The sequence below is a fragment of the Temnothorax americanus genome, unplaced genomic scaffold, assembly GCF_048541705.1.
Source record: "Temnothorax americanus isolate GAGA-0224 unplaced genomic scaffold, ASM4854170v1 Scaffold156, whole genome shotgun sequence".
Classification (NCBI taxonomy): Eukaryota; Metazoa; Arthropoda; class Insecta; order Hymenoptera; family Formicidae; genus Temnothorax; species Temnothorax americanus.
In genome coordinates this window covers 189,869-213,855 of record NW_027509293.1, presented here as the reverse complement: position 1 = coordinate 213,855, position 23,987 = coordinate 189,869, and the positions used below count along the sequence as shown (strand labels likewise).

General features: G+C 32.9%; 3 protein-coding genes across 8 annotated transcripts; 1 reads left to right on the top strand and 2 right to left on the bottom strand.

Moving 5' to 3' along the window:
* Positions 1–1,502: 1,502 nt before the first annotated feature.
* LOC143895379 (apoptosis-inducing factor 3-like) lies at positions 1,503–2,643 on the bottom strand. The gene is made up of 4 exons (XM_077402445.1): positions 2,639–2,643; positions 2,437–2,587; positions 2,132–2,339; positions 1,503–1,981 (listed from the first exon to the last, which is right to left on the bottom strand). The coding sequence occupies exons 1-4, from the start codon at positions 2,641–2,643 to the stop codon at positions 1,716–1,718; spliced, it is 630 nt and encodes a 209-aa protein (XP_077258571.1). The 3' UTR covers positions 1,503–1,715.
* Positions 2,301–3,423, bottom strand: LOC143895374 (uncharacterized). Its single transcript, XM_077402440.1, has 5 exons — positions 3,396–3,423; positions 3,194–3,323; positions 2,701–3,030; positions 2,437–2,587; positions 2,301–2,347 (listed from the first exon to the last, which is right to left on the bottom strand). The coding sequence occupies exons 1-3, from the start codon at positions 3,408–3,410 to the stop codon at positions 2,840–2,842; spliced, it is 336 nt and encodes a 111-aa protein (XP_077258566.1). The 5' UTR covers positions 3,411–3,423; the 3' UTR covers positions 2,301–2,347; positions 2,437–2,587; positions 2,701–2,839.
* Positions 3,424–6,226: 2,803 nt separating this feature from the next.
* LOC143895380 (tRNA (guanine(37)-N(1))-methyltransferase) lies at positions 6,227–9,606 on the top strand. 6 transcript variants are annotated; one of them, XR_013256311.1, is made up of 4 exons: positions 6,227–6,512; positions 7,345–7,381; positions 8,743–8,858; positions 9,190–9,606. XR_013256311.1 is itself a non-coding variant. In XM_077402446.1 (2 exons), exon 2 carries the CDS (start codon positions 7,346–7,348, stop codon positions 8,702–8,704), a length of 1,359 nt encoding a protein of 452 aa, XP_077258572.1. In that variant the 5' UTR covers positions 6,227–6,512; position 7,345; the 3' UTR covers positions 8,705–8,862. The 6 variants fall into 6 exon arrangements, 1 of the variants encoding a protein (XP_077258572.1); XR_013256310.1 differs by having other exon boundaries at positions 7,345–7,410; XR_013256309.1 differs by lacking the exon at positions 7,345–7,381.
* Positions 9,607–23,987: the final 14,381 nt, after the last annotated feature.

The following is a 23,987-nucleotide window of genomic DNA, read 5'->3' as shown; positions in this document are numbered from 1 at the left end:
ATTTTTTATATCAATTGATTTTATACTAGAGGTTATATTGCAATATAATGTTTTTTAATACAATTAAAGTAACCTATTTCCTAGATTAGAAATCTGTCATTATATTATGTAACTATATTAATTATTAACAGATCAAACACTAGTTAATAATTATATATAATACTATAACAGATTTTCTAGCTTTACGCTTTTACCCTCTTGAATTGTAAATTTTCCGACTAACCTTCTCATATTACTTTGACGACAGTACATAATTTTGTACTGTCGTCAAAATAGTCTACCTATAGTGAATTGCTTATACATACTTATTGATGCGTTTAAATGAAAAATTTTTGGTTATGCATACGTCAGAGGGTTAATGTACTCTAATGTATGCAGTAATATCGGGTATTCTTCGGTGTCGTCAAAATAGCCAATTGACATATATATATATATATAAGAAATATATCTCAATTAATTATAATTTTCTAGTGTTTCTTTGATCCTGTATATCGACAAAAGTCTCTTCTTTTTAGCTGTATTTTCTTCCAATCTTTTTCTTTTTTCAAATATAATATATTCAAATCGACAATTTTCTTTTTTCTTTTTCTTTTTTTTGCTTCAAAAATGTCCTTCAAAGTATAAATATAATCTACTTTGTAAAATGTAAAAAAATATAGCTAAGAGGAACAGATTTGACTATATTATCATTTATTGATAACAGACATAAATACAACATTTTAATATATTGATAAACTAATGTAGAAACTCTACAAAGACGAAAAAATACATGCTCTTGTAAAGATTACATTAAATTTTATACAAGGTTGAGATTAAGTCAAGTTTTAAGGTTAGAATTATACTACTATTTCATAAAATTATACTGATAGAAAACAGGATAAAAAAAGATTAAGAATATTTACCTGATAACTGTTTTTATAACTAATTCAATATTTAACACAGATATTCTGTTCCACAATTTTAGTTGAAGAAAAACAAAAACGAATTTAATACTCAGTAGTCAGTATTGATTTTGGAGAAATCCGTACCTCGTGCAATGAAAGCATCTAGATTCTAGAGCTACGTCACAGTACCATAGCCAATAAACATAAGTAAAGAATAGACTGCGCGTTCCCTACTTTTCTCATGTAGAAAAGTGGGTGCTTTTCATTAAAGGCCATCGAACACTTGCATAGGTTGCATAAGCATAGCATAAGACCGCTGGACCAATGAGCATCTTATGTAAATTAATATGGCGACTCTATGCTGGATGCTCATTGGTTTAGCGTAGAGACCCTGTAATCAGAGTTAAGGTGCCATTACATGGGAGCGTCCGAGCGTCGAGCGTCAAACACGTGCGCATCACCTTTGCGCAGGATTCTAAACCGTACAGATTTCAGCGTCTTGACGCTATTCCTATTGCAATGGCGAGTGAGGGGGGGGTTTTTTCGGTTGCATTCCTCGGGTGAGGAATTTTGGTGCCTTGTACCCTTTAGGTTTTCGTAAATTAAATAAGCAACAAATTCAACAATGACATTTAATTTTCTCTTTTCTTTTTGTGCACAATGCCGAATATACTACATGAAGTATTTCTTAACATAAGAACAGTATCATGAAATATATTACACAAGTTACGTCTAATAAGGTACATTGAGAATGTACAAAGTAAAAGTTGAGACTAATACTGTGACATAATTGTTCGAAATCGTTAAGTTATTTCGTTTGTATAAAATAACTCAAGCTTGCACGTCAATAAGAATGCTTTCTTGAAACCGGGTTGAGACATCCTTTGGCTTATTTTTCATCCAACCAAACGGATCTGTATTAATCTCCTCTTCTGTTAGTATCTTTCTCTCGTACAGCATATTTGCAAAATCTGCTGCAACTGGATCAGCATTAACACTACTAATTCCTATTACTTTGCCATCTTTAAGATAGTAAGCGAAGAATTCCAGTTTGTCCAGTGAGCCATGAATCTTTATGCTAGTAGGGTTTCCATGGCCTGAAAATGAAGCGATAAAGATTGTTTAATTGGATTGTTAAATCTTTACGAAGTGCGTAATTTATTATACTTTTGAAATACTGTGTGTGCAAACAGAGTATTTTAAACTCGATTTTAAAAGTACAATAAATATATTATGTGCAAATTTACCTGCATATCTGTAATTTCTACCCAGTAAGTTCGTCCAGAAGAATGGCACAGTCTTCAAAGAAGTTTCTTTACCGCATATGTTTAGAGCCGCAATTTTGCCGTGATAATGAGCTAAAGAATAATGACCTATCGCAGCTAACGTGTCGGCGGTTCCATATATCGGAGCTTTAGCTATGTCACATCTAGCATATACATTTCCACACTTGTTCTTAAATGCTAGAATTCGATTAACATCCAATTATTAAAATGAAGAATGATACATAATTAGAACTGTACATAATTAGTACCGTGTCCAAATGTTATACCTTATTTACTGGTATAGCACCATCGTCCCTCATTTGAACAGAAGATTCTTTCAGCCAGTCGGTATAAAAAGTGGATCCTATTCCAACAATAGCTATATCCGCTGGTAGAATCTGGCCGTCTGTAAGTTCGACCTTAGCCACATTAAATGACCTAAAACATTTGTTACAATGGGTTAAATAAATTTGTTAATACATACTTTACACCATTTAATGTAATATCATTGTTTTTATTTGGTAATTCGCAGGCTTATGTAATACAGGTACCTTTAAGAGCATTAGAAATTTCTGCCCACAACTCTGCAACTTTGTTGTCTGCCACGGAAAGACAAAGGCAGTGTGTAATCGTATATAGGGGGTCTCTTTCTGACTTCTTCGATCAATAATTCGTCTATTATATTTTTGTTTACTGCTGTTGAGCACAATACTGAATCATCACTGAAGGACAGCAATCATCCACCGATAGATTAATAGACTTTGTCACTTCATTGCCTATTTGTATTTGTTTCAAATAGGATTGACCAAGTGATTCTTTATTTATTAATACGATTTGTTCCTTGCCATCACATATTACTCTTGCCAAACATTCATTTCTTTCTGCAAAATCGCACACATACTGCTTATACTTACAATGTCTTTCAATACATATATATATATATATATATATATATATATATATATATATATATATATGTATGTATATATGTATATATACAATAGTTGTATATTATTGTATAATTTAATGAATTATAGGCCATACCATTTGTAGGATAAAATATTTGGGACTCAGACTCGATGGTAATACCGTGCCATTGTTGCACACATTGGTGACTCTTAATATTTTTTCTTACAATTGTTGCCGTGCACACGCCGCACGTTATATCTGATGCCTATTAACATACAATATTTTAATTACTTATCTCAACAAGAGATATGCCAAAACAGGAACATAACCTACTTACCTCGTCACTCGCCATTGCAATAGGAATAGCGTCACAGTATATACAGTAGCGCAACTCTCTGTCGGCACCTTTGATGTTAGTGTTGGCCAAAATGGAGTGCGCATGCGCGAAATAAAGCAGTATTCTTGTCTCACTTCTTTCTTCATCATCTCTCCCTTCCTACTCGTTCAGTCCATATTGAGGTTAATTTAACGGCAGTTGGCGCGAGATACAACCGTGTCTGTTAGTTTCAATAAAAATTATGCAGAATTATTGTTAACAATGTACAATGTCAGCAATGCGCGCGTAAAAAAATGAAAGAAATTAAAATATTAAAAAATATTACATATATAATAGATGAATCCGTTATGATGGGCAAATAATGACATATAAAATATTAATATATGAAATATTATACTAATAATTAAAATAATATAACAGTATGTTATATAAATATATATATATATATATATATTTATTTATATATATATATATATTATATGATAAGTCAGGAATAAATGTAAAATATAAGTATATAACATATATAATATATAGAATAATTTTCTCGCATAAAAGTATACACACAAAGAAATTATGTAAACATTTAAAATTAATATAACACTTTTTAGTTTAAATGTATACATTTATATATTTTTATAAAATATGTCACATTTTACAATATATTATTTATTAAATATATTATACATTTTGTGTGTGTGTGTGTGTGTGTGTGTAGTAATATAAACTCAATTTTTTAATGATACAATAGTATGTGGTCAATATATATTGATAAAATTTTTACATTTTATTTTATAACATATATGTAGATAAATTTTTACAAATAATGAATATATATTATTGAAACTTACTGATAATGCTAAGCTAATGCGCAAAAAGAAATTGCATTAATAATATTAAAAACTTATTAATATTAAAAAACTAAATATATGTATAATTCGCGCATTGTATACTAATAAAATACATAAACTTCCTTCAGTTTTTTGAGTTATTGTGTTAATTTAAATTTAATTTTTCTAATATTTTTATAATAAATGCAAAAATAGCTTACATATTATTATTTTCATTTTCCATTGATATTACATCTGTTGATACTGTAGAAGCTGTAGTAACACTGCTGTAAAATATTATATTTTTAATTATTTTATATTACTATCAAAAATATTTTTAAGTATCAAAACTAGATTTTTCCAAATAAAGAGTAATTAAAACGAATATAAATGAAAACTTACTTATTATTGGTAAACTCTAAACATCTTGTTGGTACAGCATCTGGATGAAGGCGAGCTCGACTTTTGACAATTTATACTGATTTCTTCAAAATGTACATGACACAATCCACAATTGCGGTGAGCATATACTCGGGGCCTTTTGGTATTAAATCCAATCTTCTGCATGCTTGAACCCATGCCAAAACCACCTGTGTATGTCAGAATAATTAATTAAACTACGCAAATAATGAAATAATGATGTATAACAATTATTAAAATAGTATTGTACCTATCATGTTCTTTTGGACAAAGGAAGAAGTGTCGTTTTCCACATTATGGTGCTCATACATCCTGTCACTGCACACCAATGACTTTCTTTTTTAACGCCTTTAATAGTTTTTTCCATTTTCTAATTCCTTCTCGTAGCAAAAAAATCTGAAACAAAGCTAAGATCAAAGTGCTTTCAAAGAAAAAGAAACCTGTATAAAATTTATACAGGTTAACTTTCCTTTCTATACTTCCAATACACAAATCACTTCACAATCACTTCACAAATCTCTTCACAATCACACACTGTACAATCACACAATTTACACAATTTTTTCCGACTTTTATCAAGTCACTCTATAGCTGTCTATAGCACTTTAACGCCTTAGGCCATTTAAATGTGCCTCTAAATCCGTTAGAAAAGGAAAGACAGTAAGAAGAAAGAGACAGAAATATGCTTTATTTCGCGCATGCGCAATCCGTTTTGGCCAACACGAAATCAGAGGAGTTGCGCTACTGTATATACTGTGATAGCGTCAAGACGCTGAAATCTGTAACGGTTTAGAATCCTGCGCAAAGGTGATGCGCACGTGTTTGACGCTCGAACGCTCGACGCTCGGACGCTCCCATGTAATGGCACCTTTAAGTAATTTAGGTTTTAAAATTTGTAGAATAAAATTAAATGTTGCTCGCTTTATTCTAAAAAAAGGGTTTATTTTAAAAATTAAATATTCTTCCTCATTAAATAATAATTCTAATAATATTATTATTTGTGCAAATATAACACAATAACCTATCATCTGCCATTTTAACGTGCTCATAATCGCTTACATTGCCAAAACGAACGACATTTCTTATTACTTGCGCTCAGATACCAAATCGAACGATTGAAAACAACGCTTATGCTAGGTCTACAATGCGAGTCGTAAAGTCGTGAGTCGTAAGAATTGACCAATCACAATCAAATTTGAGGAAAATAATCGACTGTGATTGGTAAATTCTTACGACTCACGACTTTTTACGACTCGCATTGTAGACCTAGCATTATAAGCGTGAGCGCTTACAGCGCGTGAGCGTCCAAACCGAACGCAGCCTTAGGGTTGATTTATAATAGCCGTAACCGTTGATTTAAGCCGTAATCTTTAAAAAATTGACCAATCACAGTCGAATGTGAGAAGAATAATCGACTGTGATTGGTCAATTTCTTAAAGATTACGGCTTAAATCAACGGTTACGGCTATTATAAACCAACCTTAACTCTGATTACAGGGTCTCTACGCTAAACCAATGAGCATCCAGCATAGAGTCGCCATATTAATTTACATAAGATGCTCATTGGTCCAGCGGTCTTATGCTATGCTTATGCAACCTATGCAAGTGTGCGATGGCCTTTAATGAAAAGCACCCACTTTTCTACATGAGAAAAGTAGGGAACGCGCAGTCTATTCTTTACTTATGTTTATTGGCTATGGTACTGTGACGTAGCTCTAGAATCTAGATGCTTTCATTGCACGAGGTACGGATTTCTCCAAAATCAATACTGACTACTGAGTATTAAATTCGTCTTTGTTTTTCTTCAACTAAAATTGTGGAACAGAATATCTGTGTTAAATATTGAATTAGTTATAAAAACAGTTATCAGGTAAATATTCTTAATCTTTTTTTATCCTGTTTTCTATCAGTATAATTTTATGAAATAGTAGTATAATTCTAACCTTAAAACTTGACTTAATCTCAACCTTGTATAAAATTTAATGTAATCTTTACAAGAGCATGTATTTTTTCGTCTTTGTAGAGTTTCTACATTAGTTTATCAATATATTAAAATGTTGTATTTATGTCTGTTATCAATAAATGATAATATAGTCAAATCTGTTCCTCTTAGCTATATTTTTTTACATTTTACAAAGTAGATTATATTTATACTTTGAAGGACATTTTTGAAGCAAAAAAAAAGAAAAAGAAAAAAGAAAATTGTCGATTTGAATATATTATATTTGAAAAAAGAAAAAGATTGGAAGAAAATACAGCTAAAAAGAAGAGACTTTTGTCGATATACAGGATCAAAGAAACACTAGAAAATTATAATTAATTGAGATATATTTCTATATATATATATATATATATATATATATATAATATATACATATACACACACATACACATACATATAATAAAATAATTTAAAATTACAAAAATGCAATAAAAGTTGTTAGTAAACATATGTGAATGTAGAGATAATTTATGTGATATAAATTAATTTGTGAATTGAATCAAAATGTATATTTCACTTGTAATACAGCTATTAGATTTTTAAAGTTTATTATATTATTTATACTTTGATTTTCTTCTTTGTATTTTTTAATGTGTAGAAAATAATATTTTGTTATTACTTCTGTATTTTTTATTATTATTAAATTAAGAATTGTCTAATGAAATAGCTATTATGGTCAGTTATTTGTATTGTTCTACAGTATGATCCTGTATACGGCAATTGGCAGATTCTTCAGTGTACGGCAATCTAGCTGCTTGAATAACCAGTACAGCTTTTATACAACTGCTATGACTTCCTTGCTGGTTCCTCCAGCATCTGTCCGTGGGATGACATACTTGGATCGTGATGCATTTGCAACAGTTGTGACTGTATCGACATTAAAGTTACATGACATTGCTATCTCAAAAAATATACATGTGTTAAAAAAATATTTGTTAAAGATGTGTAATTTTAAATCAATTCAAAAGATGAACAACGGAGCTATTGTTTATCTAAATCCTGATATTGTTAAAAAATTTGAAGATATTACTGAAACTGATAGAAAAGTACTAGTAGATCAATATGAATATTTTAGTACAATGAACATTACAATAAAGTATGACAATTATCGTCGTGATACAATATTGAAATCAATTCTTCCAAAAGATATTGAAGTTCCTACAGCATACAGTTTAGTAGGACATATTGTACAGTTGAATTTACGTGATATACACTTGCCATACAAATTTATTATTGGTCAAGTATTTCTTGATAAGACTGCAAGTGCAAGAACAGTAGTAAATAAAATTAATACAATTGATACATCGTTCCGGTATTTTGCTATGGAAATCCTGGCTGGTGAAAGAAACACAATAACAGTTGCAAAAGAACACGGCTGTACATATCAGTTTGACTTTGCACAAGTTTATTGGAATCCACGTCTGTCTACTGAACATGTACGAATGATAACATTTATGACGCAAGGTGATGTTTTATACGACGTATTTGCAGGAGTGGGACCCTTTGCAATTCCTGCTGCACGTAAAAAGATCCATGTATTTGCTAATGATTTAAATCCTGAATCCTATAAGTGGCTTAAAAAAAATGCTACTATTAACAGGTTAAAAGATAATTTTAAAACTTTTAACATGGATGGTAGAGATTTCTTGAGAAAAGTTGTTAGAGATGATATTTTGGCCAGACGGGCTCAAGATTTACCTGGTTCTGAACACATAATAATGAATTTACCTGCATCAGCTATTGAATTTTTGGATATATTACCTAATTGGTTTACACAAGAAGAACTAAAAAAAGTTTGTCTTAAGTCACCTATATTTCATATATATTGTTTCGTAAAAGCAAATAAAGGAGATGATGTTTGCATGCTTGGAAAGTTATTAATTGAGCAAAAACTTGGTTATACATTGTCTACTGATTCTATTGTCAATATACATGATATTAGGGATGTTTCACCGAATAAACAAATGGTTCGAGTATCATTTTTACTGAAACTAAAAACAGTTAAAGGCGAGGAGCCAGCAATGAAGAAACTTAAAATTAGTAACACTAGTGATCTATAACAATTTGTTTATAAAGAATGATATAACGAATGTTACAGAGAAAATGGAAAAGAACAAGAGAATTCATAAAAACAAAAATGTTTTCAAAGTTGCAACAGCTCGCAGTATTAAGTTGAAAGCTAAGGCAAAAAAAATAATTACTAATTTGAAGAAAGTAAGTGATGAATTATTACAAATTTTTAATGTATGAGATATATGTTATAAGATTGCACTTTAATAATATTATTGGATATATTTGTCAAACCTATTGTTTTTTGATTTATTAAACAATCTAAAAAATAAAATTATCAAACTTAAAATAAAAATGGATACTTAAAGTTAATTTGTTTCTTAAATGGATACTTAAATTTAATATGTTTTTTATTTAATTTAATTCTGCAAAAACGACAATTTTTACTATAAACTGATCTAACAATAAGTGAATACAATAATAAAGCATGAATGAAAAATATTTTTAATGAAACATATATTTTTGTGCTTTAAAGTTTGACCTAAAAGGAAATAAGATATCAAAGAAAAACAAAACAATTAGTATGGATCAACTATTAAGAAAATTAGACAAGGATTTTCAAGTATCTAATTCCAAAGTAAAACTTGGTGCAAAACAAACTCATAAGAAAGCTATTCAAACAAATAAAGAGATTTTGGTTTCTAAGGTGACTCCAGCACAAACGGATGTAACAGCTTCAATGATGGAACAGATACAACTTTAAAAAGAAAAAGAAATGAATAGCTTTAATATATCTATTACAATATAATGTATAATATATTTCTATTTTCTATTAAATATATATATATTACAGAAAATATAATAAGAAAATAATAATTTTTGTCAATATCACACAGATACACATATACATCCTTATTTTATTACAATTTTTATAATAAATATTACAAAAAGATGTAAGATAATGCTTATTATTTAGCTCTCTTACCTTTTCTCCATCATCCAGTTATTCCAATATTTACATGCTATTATTTCATTAAAGTTTTATGAAAAATATCAGATAAGATATAAATAAAACAAATGTTTTATACATGTGTTATGCATAATAAAGAAAAATATAAATTGTATATTATTTATACAGAAAAATCACTAGTTATTCTTAATTTTCTTTCATTTTAGTGAAAACAGAATTTAGAACGATATGTCACAACAGATACAGCATATCTGTACAGCAAGTTTGATAGTCATAGGAGATGAAATTTTGCGCGGACAAATAATTGATACCAACACATCATATTTGGCAAGAAATTTAACTGCTGCTGGAATAAGACTGCAGAAAGTTATAGTGGTCTCTGATATTGTATGTATTATTTTATTATTATTGCTTATAGCAAATGCAATATAAAGCTATTAATAAGTAAAAAAATATCTGGCATTTGTATATACATATATATGTATTATATATATATATATATATAAGTACTTGACGTCTGTCTGTCTGTCTGTCTGACTGCGAACTACTCATTCGTTAATGGATCAAATCTTAAAGAATTGTATATGAAGTAGGGATAGAATTTTCTGGGGATTGCCATGATGTGTATAATTTTTTGTTACCGATTTTTTTGGAAATCGGTTCAGAAATTTTTCTAATTTCTCGGGAAATAATATGTAAGTTTTCTGGAAATAATAAGTATTTAATGTCCGACAGCGAGCTACTCATTCATTAACGGACCGATTTTCTTGAAACCGGTGCACAAATTTTTCTAATTTTTCAAAGACGTACCGAATCTTAAATAATTATATAGAAAGTAGGGGTCATAGATAAGGGTAGAATTTTCCAGGGATTGCCATCATGTGTATAATTTTTTGTTTCCGATTTTTTAGAAACCGGTACCACAATTTGTCTAATTTTTGGGGAAATAATATGTAATTTTTCGGGAAATAATAAGTGGGATTGCCATGATGTGTATATATAATTTTTTGTTTCCGATTTTTTAAATTAATGTACCGATTTTCTTCAAAATGGTGCAAAAATTCTTATAAATTTTTGGGGATGGTGGCAATAGGTTTAATTTTTCATTAATGTATCGATTTTTTTGGAAACGGGTGCCAACACTTTTAGAAAATTTCGGGGATGGTGGCAATGGGCTTAATTTTTCATTAATGGACCGATTTTCTTCAAACCGGTACCAAAATTTTTCTAATTTGGAGATGGCGATGATGTGTATAATTTTTCATATGGGTTTCATTTTTCAGTAATGGATCGATTTTCTTGAAATTGGTGCCAAAATTTTTCGAATTCTTTGGGGATGGTAGCGATAGGTTTAATTTTTCATTAATTACGGGGATTATACTCATTCGTTAATGGACTGAATCTTAAAGAATTGTATATGAAATAGGGGTAGAAATTTCCGAGAATGGCGGTGGTGGAGTTACTTTTTCGTTACCGATTTTTTTTAACTGGTTGCCTAATTTTTCTAATTTTTTGGGAATTAATTGACCAAATCTTAAAAAATTATATATGAAAGAACTAAAGAATGTAATAGAATTAGAAAAAATTGCTAATAATAAAGAGGTTTCCGATTTTTGTTTAAAAAAATGTATGTGATTGCCGTAAATTTTGAGATATCTGAAATTTTTTTATGGATAATTTTATGGATAATTTTTTGTAACCGATTTTTTTGAAACCGTTAGTTTTTTGGGGACGGCGAAGATGTGTAGAATTTTTTATATAGGTTTAAATTTTTGTTAATGTACCGATTTTTTGGAAACTGCAGGTGCTAAAATTTTTCTGACTGCGAACTATTAATTCAATTAATAGACCAATTTTCTTCAAAACGGTGCCCAAATTTTTCTAATTTTTTGGAGATGGCTATGATGTATATAATTTTTCATATTTTTCATTAATGTACTGATTTTTTAGAAACTGCAAGTGCTAAAATTTTTCTGACTATGACCTATTCATTCAATTAATGGACCGATTTTCTTTAAAACGGTTCCAAAATTTTTCTAATTTTTTGGGGATGGCGGCAATGAGTTTAATTTTTTAGTAATGGACGTATTTTCTTAAAACCGGTGCTGTTTTTTCAGTTTTCTATGCCAATGTGTTTAGAATGTTCGAATACGTTGAAAAATCATTTTTTTTTTTAATTGTCTGCATGTGTAGGCATTTTCCTCCTCCAACGAGAAACAAAAAAATTGGCCCAATATCTCAAAATTTGCGGAAATTAGAAAACACATAGGCATTTATGGTGCGGAAAAATTGAAACTTTTTTAAAATCAAAAATAATGTATACATTTTTATCAAATGAGAGTAAATAAAAGGGTTGTATTACCTGACTTGAGTACCAAAATGCAACGCGATACAGAATTAGAAAAAATAACTGAAAATATGAAAGTGAGCCAAAAATGGCGGGTGAGCAGAGGGTACATCCGCACGATGCGCGGGAAAAATAAATATATATCTCTATATATACATAAATTTAAGAAAGAAAAATATAACTTAAAGTGGAAAAAAAATTGTCTACGAAGAAAAAAGTAAGAAGAAATAGGGTTTAGGGAAGGGATCTAGACTAAAAAAGCCAAGTATATATATATCCGCACAAAATTACCTTTTTTAAAAAAAGGTAAAAAAAGGCGCCAAGTACACGTATAGTAGTGTATATGTTGTTACCTAAAAAAAAAGTGGTAGTATTATACCTCGAAAAAACCTAAGTAACAAGTGGTAGATTTTTATATCTCGAAAAATCTCGGAAAAATCTAAGCAGTAGTATCTTTATTTCCGAAAAATTATAACCCAAGTGATACACGTCACAAAATTATGTTACCTTATCAAAAAGAAGAGTCACGCTTCAAGTGATCTATTACAATTACAAAAAAGAAATGATATCTCTTTAAATTAGAGCGCTAATTACAGAGAGAACATGTATATTGCCTCAAAAAATAATTGTTGCACTACATTGAAAAATCTTTACATTGTGTCAATTAGAAAAGAATGTATAATAACAATTTTATAAGATTAAAAAATTTTATTTAAATTTAACAAGGGAATACAAGATATTTAAATACAAAGTTATTTACATGTGTATTTTTTAATGGCCACAAAGAATTACAGAGGTAACAATACAAAACAAAAATATTTTATTAAAATACATAAATTTTTCTTGTAAAAAAACTTGGCGCTGCTAGACCTTTTAAATAAATAAGGATAACAATAAATAAAAAAAATTCAGAGAAGAATACAATGGGAGTAATATTAAATGATTATCAGCGTGGATGTGGGAGTGAGTGATATGGGTGTGCGTGACTACGCGGACGGCGGATAATGCGGCTTATAATTAAGTATAGAATAAGTTTATTTATTTATTTAAAATTTTGAGGTCTAGCAGCGCCAAGTTTTTTTACAAGAAAAATTTATGTATTTTAATAAAATATTTTTATTTTGTACTGTTACCTCTGTAATTCTTTGTGGCCATTAAAAAATACACATGTAAATAACTTTGTATTTAAATATCTTGTATTCCCTTGTTAAATTTAAATAAAATTTTTTAATCTTATAAAATTGTTATTATACATTCTTTTCTAATTGACACAATGTAAAGATTTTTCAATGTAGTGCAACAATTATTTTTTGAGGCAATATACATGTTCTCTCTGTAATTGGCGCTCTAATTTAAAGAGATATCATTTCTTTTTTGTAATTGTAATAGATCACTTGAAGCGCGACTTTTCTTTTTGATAAGGTAACATAATTTTGTGACGTGTATCACTTGGGTTATAATTTTTCGGAAATAAAGATACTACTCTTTAGTTTTTTCCGAGATTTTTCGAGATATAAAGATCTACCACTTGTTACTTAGGTTTTTTCGAGGTATAATACTACCACTTTCTTTTTTTTTTAGGTAACAACATATACACTACTATACGTGTACTTGGCGCATTTTTTTGCCTTTTTTTAAATAAGGTAATTTTATGCGGATATCACGCCTTTTTGTAGTATATTACGCATTGTATAAACAGTATGTACAGGATAAAGCTATTTGGAGGTATAATACTACCACTTTGTTTTTTTCGAGGTAACAACATAACAGGGTAACAACATAATACATATACACTATTATGCGTGTACTTGGCGTTCATTTTACATTTTTTTTAAAAAGGTAATTTTGTACGGATATCACGCCTTTTTGTAGTGTTACGCATTTTAATCTTATAAACAATATATCTTATAATCTCATAAACCGTATATAATACAAGGTATGAAGTTAAAAGTGTTACGGACTATTATTTTTAAAGAAAACAACAATTTAATATTTTGCTTAGTTTTTTTAAAATAATAATCTGTAACCCTTTTAGGTGTACACCTTGTATATATTTTTCAATTTCAACTTAAAACATAATCGCAATAAAGCATGATTAATGTTAATAAGTCGTTAACTGTAAAATTCTTTATTTATTTTTATTTGCGTGTCTTACTGAATGTTGTTCGCAACTGTATATGTACCGATATCTTCAGGTATCGATATTTTTGATAATTATTTTTACGTCAGACATAATTTTAATTCATCCAATTTTTATTATGTCTAAACATAATTTTTGTTTAATTTTTATTATGTCTAGACATAATTTTAATTCAGCGATTTTTATTATGTCATGACATAATTTTAATTCTGCCGCTAGGGAAATTTTAAGTCGATTTTTATGAATCAAGCTTGAATTCAATGTTTAGGTGTCCCAGGTTGCCGATGACGAGGTCCACATAGCGCGCTCTATAGTTTTTGGTGTCCAGGTGTATTAATACTTTGAATTCGATGGCCACGTGTTCCAAGTTGCCGATGACGAGGTCCACATAGTGCGCTTCGTAGTTTTTGGTGTCTACATGTATTAATATCTCGAATTCGATATCTACGTGTCCTACATTGGGTGCGTTCAGCCGATACTTTGCTAGCCTAGCAATCGTGAGCAGTCGCTCGTTTTCGCTCGTTTCCTCTCTTTTAACCTACTGGATTAAAAAGAGAGGAAACGAGCAAAAACGAGCGACTGCTCACGATTGCTAGGCTAGTGGAGTATTGGCTGAACGCACCCATTCAGATTTAAAGTTATTAATACACCTAGACACCAAAAACTATGAAGCGCACTATGTGGACCTCGTCATCAGCAACCTGGGACACCTAGACATCAATTTCAAGGTATTAATACACGTAGACACCGAAAACTATGGAGCGCAATATGTGGACCTTGTCATCGGCAACCTGGGACACCTAAACATTGAATTCAACATATTATTACACCTGGACACCGAAAACTACGAAGCGCACTATGTGGACCTCGTCATCGGCAACCTGGGACACCTAGACATCAAATTCAACGTACGATTACACCTGGACATCGGAAACTATGAAGCGCACTATCTGGATTCCGTCATCGGCAACCTGGGATACGTGGACATCGAATTCAAAATATTAATACACGTAGACACCGAAAACTACGGAGCGCACTATGTGGACCTTGTCATCGGCAACCTGGGACACCTAGACATCGAATTCAACGTACGATTACACCTGGACACTGAAAACTATGAAGCGCATTATCTGGATTTTGTCATCGGCAACCTGGGATACGTGAACATCGAATTCAAGGTATTAATACACGTAGACACCGAAAACTACGGAGCGCACTATGTGGACCTCGTCATCGGCAACCTGGGACACCTAGACATCGAATTCAACGTACGATTACACCTGGACACCGAAAACTATGAAGCGCACTATCTGGATCCCGTCATCGGCAACCTGGGACACGTGAACATCGAATTCAAGGTATTAATACACGTAGACACCGAAAACTACGGAGCGCACTATGTGGACCTTGTCATCGGCAACCTGGGACACGTAGACATCGAATTCAATGTATTATTACACTTGGACACCGAAAACTATAAAGCGCACTATCTGGACCTCGTCATCGGCAACCTGGGATACATAGACATCAAATTCAAGCTTGATTCATAAGAATCGACTTAGAAATTCCCTAGCGGCACTTTCTGCCAAGCGTAAAGAACCTTCTTTTCCGTTGACTCAATATTATATATATACCTAATTTACCTAAATAGAAATCTTCCTCCTGACCGATAAGTCTATCGACCTAATTTCGAAATACGCGCGCGATATCGAAACTAACTGGCGATACCTGCGCCGCCAGTGTCGAAAAAGTGAAAGTAATGTTTCTGATTATGACGTCATCATATAAAACGTCGGCGTTAGAAGTAGAAGAAGAAGCAGAAGTATCTTAATAAAAAATTTTCACATTTGGACTTTGCGTCGCAATATCTCCGCTCGTAAGGCACGTAGCAGAATATTATGAGACCCCCCTCCTCTAATTGGACCCCAAGCTATCGATCAAGCCTACTTAGAACTTGATCCGTTCACTCGTTATCGAGATCTCAACATCTCGGTTACTTGCAACACGTCGCGTCGCGTAAAAGAGTCACGGTCGGTCTCGCTCCGCGTGTACTTGGCGCGAGACACTACCGTGTCTCTTGATATATATATATATATATATATATATATATATATATATATATATATATATATATATATATATATATATATATATATATATATATGTATATATTTATATACAGGATGTAAAAAAAACTATTTATTATTTATATGATAGATAGTACACACCGTACTGAGTATAAAATTCTTAGGTCGTAAAGGTCGTAACTTAGGTTGCAAGTACAACTGTTTCTGAGATATAAACATTTTTTGTATATTACTATACCATGACTGACTTACAAGGGAACACACCGAACACATCCGAACTCTTTGTTTCTGTGGGTATGTAGAGTAAAGGTCAATCTAGACAAACTTGCATGGATGCATATACATATGTATAAAGAAATGGATTGGTCTATTTCCTTATGCACGTGTATATGAACCAATCAATTTTTTTATGCTTATGTTTATGCGCTATGCAAGTTTGTCTGGATAGACCTTTGCTCAATATGTGACTAATGGTATGTTTCATTTGCCCTATTGTCCTTCAAAAGTATGATTTTTAACCTAAAAGTCAAAGGGACGTTTCTATTTTTTTGCATACAACTCTTAAGTTATAAGAGATAGAGAAAAATGTTTAAGACAAAAGTTCAATGGTAAGTTAAAGTCTACAAAGTGGTGTAAATAAAGATGTAAATAAATTTTATATTGCGAAAAATATTTTGCAAATTTTTTTTTGTTTATATTACTTTGTAGACCTTAACTCTTAACATTAAACTTTTATTCAAAACATTTTTCTCTATCTCTTATAATAGAGTTATATGTGAAAAAGTGGAAGCTTTTGACTTTTAAATTGAAAATCATACTTTTAAAGGGCAATAGGGCAAATGAAGCCTACCATTAGTCATGTAATGAGTCACTCTACATACTCACAAAATCGAAGAGTTTGGGTTCGGCGTGTTTCCTTGTAAGCCAGTTATGATATACAAAAATGTTTATATCTTAGAAACGCTTGAGCTTTCGACCTATGTTTACTAAGGTTTTTTTACTTAATATGGTGTGTACTAATCTACCATATAAATATTATGGTTTTTTAAATACCTTGTATATACAGGGTGTCCCATTTTAATTGATCATCCCCAAAAACTTCTTTATTTGTGATTTTTTTAATTTTGTCATGATCTTTTTTAATATAAAATATGAAATATCTCGTAAAGTGCTCACTTTTTCATTACTTTACCTTGACATTTTTGTACATAAAATAATGAAAGAAAGCGAACAACAAAATTAATTTTTAATTGCAATTTTGCGTTTTTTTTCGGTAATTTTTTCTAACAATCAGTTTCTTTTATTATTCCACGTATAAAAGTATCAATGTAAAGTCATCGAAAAGTGAATTAATACTTTATGAGATATTTCATATTTTATATTACAAATATGACAAAATTTAAAATATCTCAGGAAATCGTTAACGAAAGAAAACTTTATTATAGTGTTTTAAAAACGTCTCGACGAGATCTACAACTTTTATCTCAAGAAAAAAAATTAAGTTTTATTTAAGAAATTAGTCTGCTTTAAAATTTCTTGAAAATAACGACATGTATAACACGACTCACATTGGAGTCATATGTCTCTCTTCAAACCAAACAACTTTTGTCTGAAGCATTTCTTTCTAGAATTATAAATAAAAAAGTTTTTGGAGGTGATTGATTAAAATGGGACACCCTGTATATAATATGTGTGCGTGGGTGCGTGCGTGCGTGCGTCTATGTATAGGTTGTCCCATTTTAATCGATTAGCTCCAAAAAATAGAGTCCAATTCAAAATAGAGTCCAATTCAAAAAATTCAAATTGACCCTAACTTGACCTTAAGGATGCTACCTAAGATCAAACTGATAAGGTCAGTAAATAGATCTTTTTAAATCTTACAACTTTTGTCTAAAACATTTTTTTCTAAAATGCATTGTTTATGAAGTATTTTACTGTACTTATACTTTTGGCCCATTCTGTATATTTGACAACGTTGTTATAAGTTCTGGAATATCCAAAAAGTAACTACGCTCGTATAAATTGAAAATTAAATAGAAAAAACAAGGTCAATAAACGAGCATTAAAAGATGTTTAAAAACATATATAATTAATTGGTACATATACATAGAACAGAACGTTTCGACTTCACTGAGTCTTCTTCAGCCGTGGTAATTAATTAACATGTAGAATTCGTTGTGTTACAATAATATTATAAAATTCTTAAGCCTATCGAGCCACATCACCATTCGATTGTCTAACGAATACATATTGAGTCTATGTCGATGCATCTACGAAGTCAAAGTCAGAGATGAAATGTAGTCAGTGAAATTACGTAATTGATTCTTCGTTCGGAGGCGAGAATAAATCGGGTCCGGTCCATAATTGTTCTCAGAATGTGTGGTCAGAATATAAAAAGGTTTTTCTGTAAAGATCGTGTATAACTGAGATGATTATCGTAAGTATAAAACCGTTGAAACTTACATGTATTCGTCAGGACGTAAAATGTGCTATGTAATGCTCTTTCTCGTTTCGCGGATGTCAGATGACTGCGCGGATTGTCGGGACGAGCAGAGTTATAAACAAACAACAATGTAACCGAACATTCTTTAAAACTTGTGATTGGCTAACTTGTTAAGTATACTGAAATATGAGTCATCAAGAAATTTTCTGTGTCCGTATTAGAGTTGATCCCGTTTTTTTGTTCTTTAATATGTAGCATCTCTGAGAAATGAGTCTCTTATAAAAATAAGGTTCGGAATCGAGTGTCGATGTATTATCCCAATCGAAAGTGTGATTGAATTTTGTGGTATGTTCGGAAATCACAGAATGTCTTGACGGGTCCGCCCTGACGTTGCTCTTATGTTCATTTAATCTAGTTTTCAATTGTCGCTTTGTTTGTCCTACGTACGAAGCACTGCAATCTCTTTACACGAAATTTTATAAATTTATTGTTTTTTGTCTTTCTGTGCTTTTACGAATTTACCAAGACAAGATTATTGAGAACTCTGTATCTTATCATATGCTCCTCGCTGTTGAGTAAATGAGCCGCTTTGTTCGATATGTTTTTTATAAACGGAATGACTATAAACTTTTTGTTCTGTATTGTGTCGACGCTATCCCAAGCAGCATTTTGACGTCCGCCCGACGTTAAGATAAACACACTTAACGTTGGTATCCAACGTTTTTGCTACGTGCGTCGTTTCAACCCTCTTTTGCACTAATTTGGGGAATCAAATTTAGGTTGTACCAACGTTGGAATCCGACTTATATAAGTTAAATTGAGGTTACATTTTTTCCACCAGTTTTAACGTTGGTATGTAAACTTTGATTTTGTACACTCTGCTAGACCTGAGGTTATTCTTTCACAACGTACATTTTAGGTGTAGTTTTCGTGCTTCCATTCAAACCATATGACGGCATTGGTGTAATAAATGTATCATAATACGTACTTATCAATTTGGCACAAATAAAATGGCTTTATAGGAAAAATATAGTTTGCGCAGTCTTTGATACTATTGTAATTTTGCCATAAATACACGAACCCAGCACTGAAATTGTATAACAAAACCCACTTTATTGATAAATGTGGAAATGATAGGTCAAAATTAGACGAATCCTTTCTAAAATATTCCAATTTACTAAATATTCTAATAAATAACTAAAATTTTCCAAAGTGTAGATTTTAATTTTTTTTCATCAAAATTACTTTTAAGATAAATATGTTGTCAAAACTTTAACAACAGATATTATATAAATGCTTTAAATTGTTAATAAAGTGCGTTAAAAAATTTAAATCTAAATATACTGGAAAATGGCGGATTATTTGCCTTCCTCTTTGAGGAATGAAAATGGCGAAGTCAGCGTTCCACACTATATCAAACTTTACGTAGTAAAAGGTGCGATAAATTTTACTAAAAAATTTGTCTTTTCGTATAAAATAATTAACTTTTTCCGACTTTTCCAAACTAAGTAGTATACCACTGTAGGCAAAATTGTACCTATATTGACTAAAAGTCTTAACAAGGTCGCCAAACTGACTTAACATGTCGATAAAGTATTAATTAGTTGAAAATTCTATACTAGATTTGCGAATGAGTCGTATATCTTAACCAAATCCGACCTATGCAATACCATCTATATGGTGATCTAGAGCATGGTTATGGCAGCCGTGCAGCCGAGCGAACGCGCTCTCGAGCTGTGAACCGCGCGGCGCGCGCGCGTTGTTTCCCGACGACGCGACGATAACCGCGTGAGATGAAATGGACCGGTTCGGCCGTGGATCGTCAACATTCGTCGCATACTCCTCATAGCTCACGCACGACGCCGCGAATTGCCGTCGACGATGCCCGCTTGACGCAGCAGTAATCTGCTCTACATTTTTTTAGGCAGAATTTGTTACCATTTCTCGCGATTTCTTAACGTCAGTCAGAAATGACCACAGGCGACGTTTCGCAACGTTAGCGTTTTACAACGTTTGATAACAAAACGTTGGTTTACGTTGGGAATTACGTATTGAAGTCGCTCGAAAAGTGTAGTGCAGAGTATAACGTCAGGCGAACGTTAAATATCTTAACGTCGGGTAATAGGACTTAAACTGTTTCGAATTTGACGTTGGGAAAGTGATAAAAAAAGCACGTCGTAATTTTAACGTTTAGACAACGTCCAAAAAACGTTAGTAATTATAAGTTACATTTTATAACTTTCTTGAACCGCTTACAACGTTGTGATTAGTAGAAAAGTAGTCCTTGGTCGGAAAGTTAACCGAAAAATGCTGCTTGGGATGTTGATTAGATCGCTCATCAATACACAAACTAAGAAATTCTCTCAACTTATTTACAAAAAAAGCGTTACAAATCGAAATTTTCGACTTACATAGATTGTTAGACTGTCGGTTTGAAACACAGCTATCGTTGGAACATTCGACGCGATTTAATAATTTTTAAAAAACTGTAAAGAATTTATTACGAAAAATATTACCTCAGCCAGGATTCGAACCTGGAACTTCCTTCATTCCGTGAAGGGTGTCGTACCAATTCGACTACCGAGGAATGTGGTAATATTTATTGCAGTAACCTGTTAATAATAGTTACAAACGCGTGTTTCAGCCTGCGTAAATTTATATATGTTATACGCGTTTGTAACTAACTCCTCCGAAGCGCGGATTTAGCTCGCGGCTGGTCAGGGTTCGGAGTAGGCGCGGAGGAAGACACAAGACTCGGTTAAAATATAACAAAACAAAATAAGGTTTATTCAATTATGCGTGAATACATAGAGATGCTCGCGGGAGCGGTGGATATGTACACAAGATCGCGGTCGCTGCTACGATAGTGGCGGCATACAGTGATCGCGGAGTCGATGGATACGTGTGGAAGATCGCGGATGCGGTTTTTAACGGCGGTGATATACAGATATCGCGGAGTCGCTGGGTACGTACAATAGATCGCGGACGCGGTTACAAGGGCGGTGACGTAAAGATATCGCGGAGTTTTACGGACGTCGGTAAAGTGATGATATACGGAGATCGCGGAGTTTCGCGGATCGGCGGGCGCGCGGACTCGCTGAAGTGCGGTGTACGATTTCGGCGCAGGTGACGCGGGGTCGCGGCTTGGATAGCGGCGGCAGTGAGCGCGTAAGGCGTTTGGATCGTGATAGGACGCGATATCGAGCGGCTAAGACCCTTAGTGGAGATAGAGAAGTACTCTCTATCTCCTGGCGCACCGATTCGTGTAGGCGGAAGGCGGCACCGGGTGGCCAAGACCCTTGGCGAGTAAGAGAAGAACTCTCTTACCCTGGTTTACTCCGGTGTCACAGGTGTTCGTATGGAAGTTCGAGTCAACCGCCTAGATGCTTCACTCGGCAGAGGCAGAGAACACTCTCTACCTCCTGGTTGTTCGACTGTGGGATTTCGGGATCCGTGAGTAGCGGAGAATCGGTCGGATCGGTTTGCTAGCTCACGGTGGAATCTAAAACTGAGCAACATTGCTCGGTTTATATACGCCCGCGACGGCGTGTTGGCGTGGCGGGGGTACCGCGACGGCAATCGCGCGCGCCGGGATGGAGCGGTGGAGCGTTCGGGAAGTACGGCGTCCCGATGCCGCGATTGCGTTCGGCGGCTTTCGGTCGTTTTCGGCATCGCTCGGCGCTCCGAGTCGGTTGCCGCGCTAAGTCCGTTTGCGGACTGATGCGCGCGATGGCTAGTTTAAAAAAGAGCACATCGTGCCTTGTCTCGCCCGGCGGGTGTTCGGCCGGGCGGCATCCGGCTGATGTTCGCCGGGAATGATGCGTTTCGGGGCGCATCGTTACAACTATTATTAACAGATTATTGCGATAAATATTACCACATGCCTCGGTAGTCGAATTGGTACGACGTCCTTCACGGAAAGAGGGAGGTTCCAGGTTCGAATCCTGGCTGAGGTAATATTTTTCGCAATAAATTCTTTACGGTTTTTAAGAAATAATTAAATTGCGTTGATTTAAATTCCGGGGAGAGAAGGGTATTAATGTTCCAACGATAGCTGTGTTTCAAGTCCGATAAATAATTGGCGCGCAGTTTATCAAGTTGGAATAGATGTAATTATATACATTGTAATTCGTTACTTCTGTAACTATTAATTTCTTTGCGCACCACGTACCGCGCCTGACTCGTATAGTTGTTTATTAATTTGTTGACATTTTCACGAGTCTAATGACATATTTGAATCTTTTGAAAAGATTGCTCAAGGATCAAGAAAATCTTTCTGTTGTCAAATCTATCCTAAGAAAACGCAATACTTGTTGTCTTGTCAGTAGTTTGCCGTCTGTGCAATTTAAATTTTAAACGTATTTTTTGTTTCTAAATACAATAACCAAAATATCTTGAAAATAACTTTAACAGATTTTTATTATCTTTTTTTCTATTTATTTTATATAAAATTACAGTTTTTATAGTAAATTTTTTTTTAAATCTTAGTTTTTAAAAAATATGATTAACTTTTTATAGCAAAAAATTGCACTATTGTGGATTTAAAAGCCTGCCCTCTATTTCTCTTCTGCGGATATACATATATTCCTCTTTGGTAAAACTTCAGATTAAGGACGACCTTACCGATTTCAATGACCTTAATATATGTTGTCAAGGTCATGACTCCGAGTGACCTTCAGAAGGTTTTAGCCATCGCTCGTTATTCGTTAAAAAGTTATTAACAAAAAAAGTTTGAAAAATATAGCAGTTATTTGTGGCGATATACAATAAACCAGTTCGTAAAGCACGCCACGAACCCATGTGACCGCAGGGGACCTACTGTCTTTACGCATACACTTTTCGCGCGAGACCAGTTGTCACATGGGTTCGTCGCGTGCTTTACGAGCTTGTTTATTATATATCGCCACAAATATTCACCCAGATGATCGACTAACTTATCTTGTTTAATACCACCTCTACCTAAACGAGCTCGTAAAGCACGCCACGAACCTATGTGACAACTCGTTTTGCGTGGAAAGTATATGCGTGGAGGCAGTAGGTTCCGTCCCCTGCGGTCACATGGGTTCGTGGCGTGCTTTACGAACTGGTTTATTGTATATCGCCACAAATAATCACACAGATGATCAACTAACTTATCTTGTTTAAGGAGGTTTGATGGCTTCATCGGAGGGAGTAGTGGGACGCGGGGGTTCTGGAAACAGCGCACTAGCGTTTGAAGTAGTGGGAATGAAGGGGATTGCTCTGATTGGTCGCCGCGTGCGTATAATGCGTGCTGCTGTTCACGTCGTTCACGACTGTGGCAGTCTAGCAGACGAAAAATCAAGCAATTTATGCTTTAATAATTAA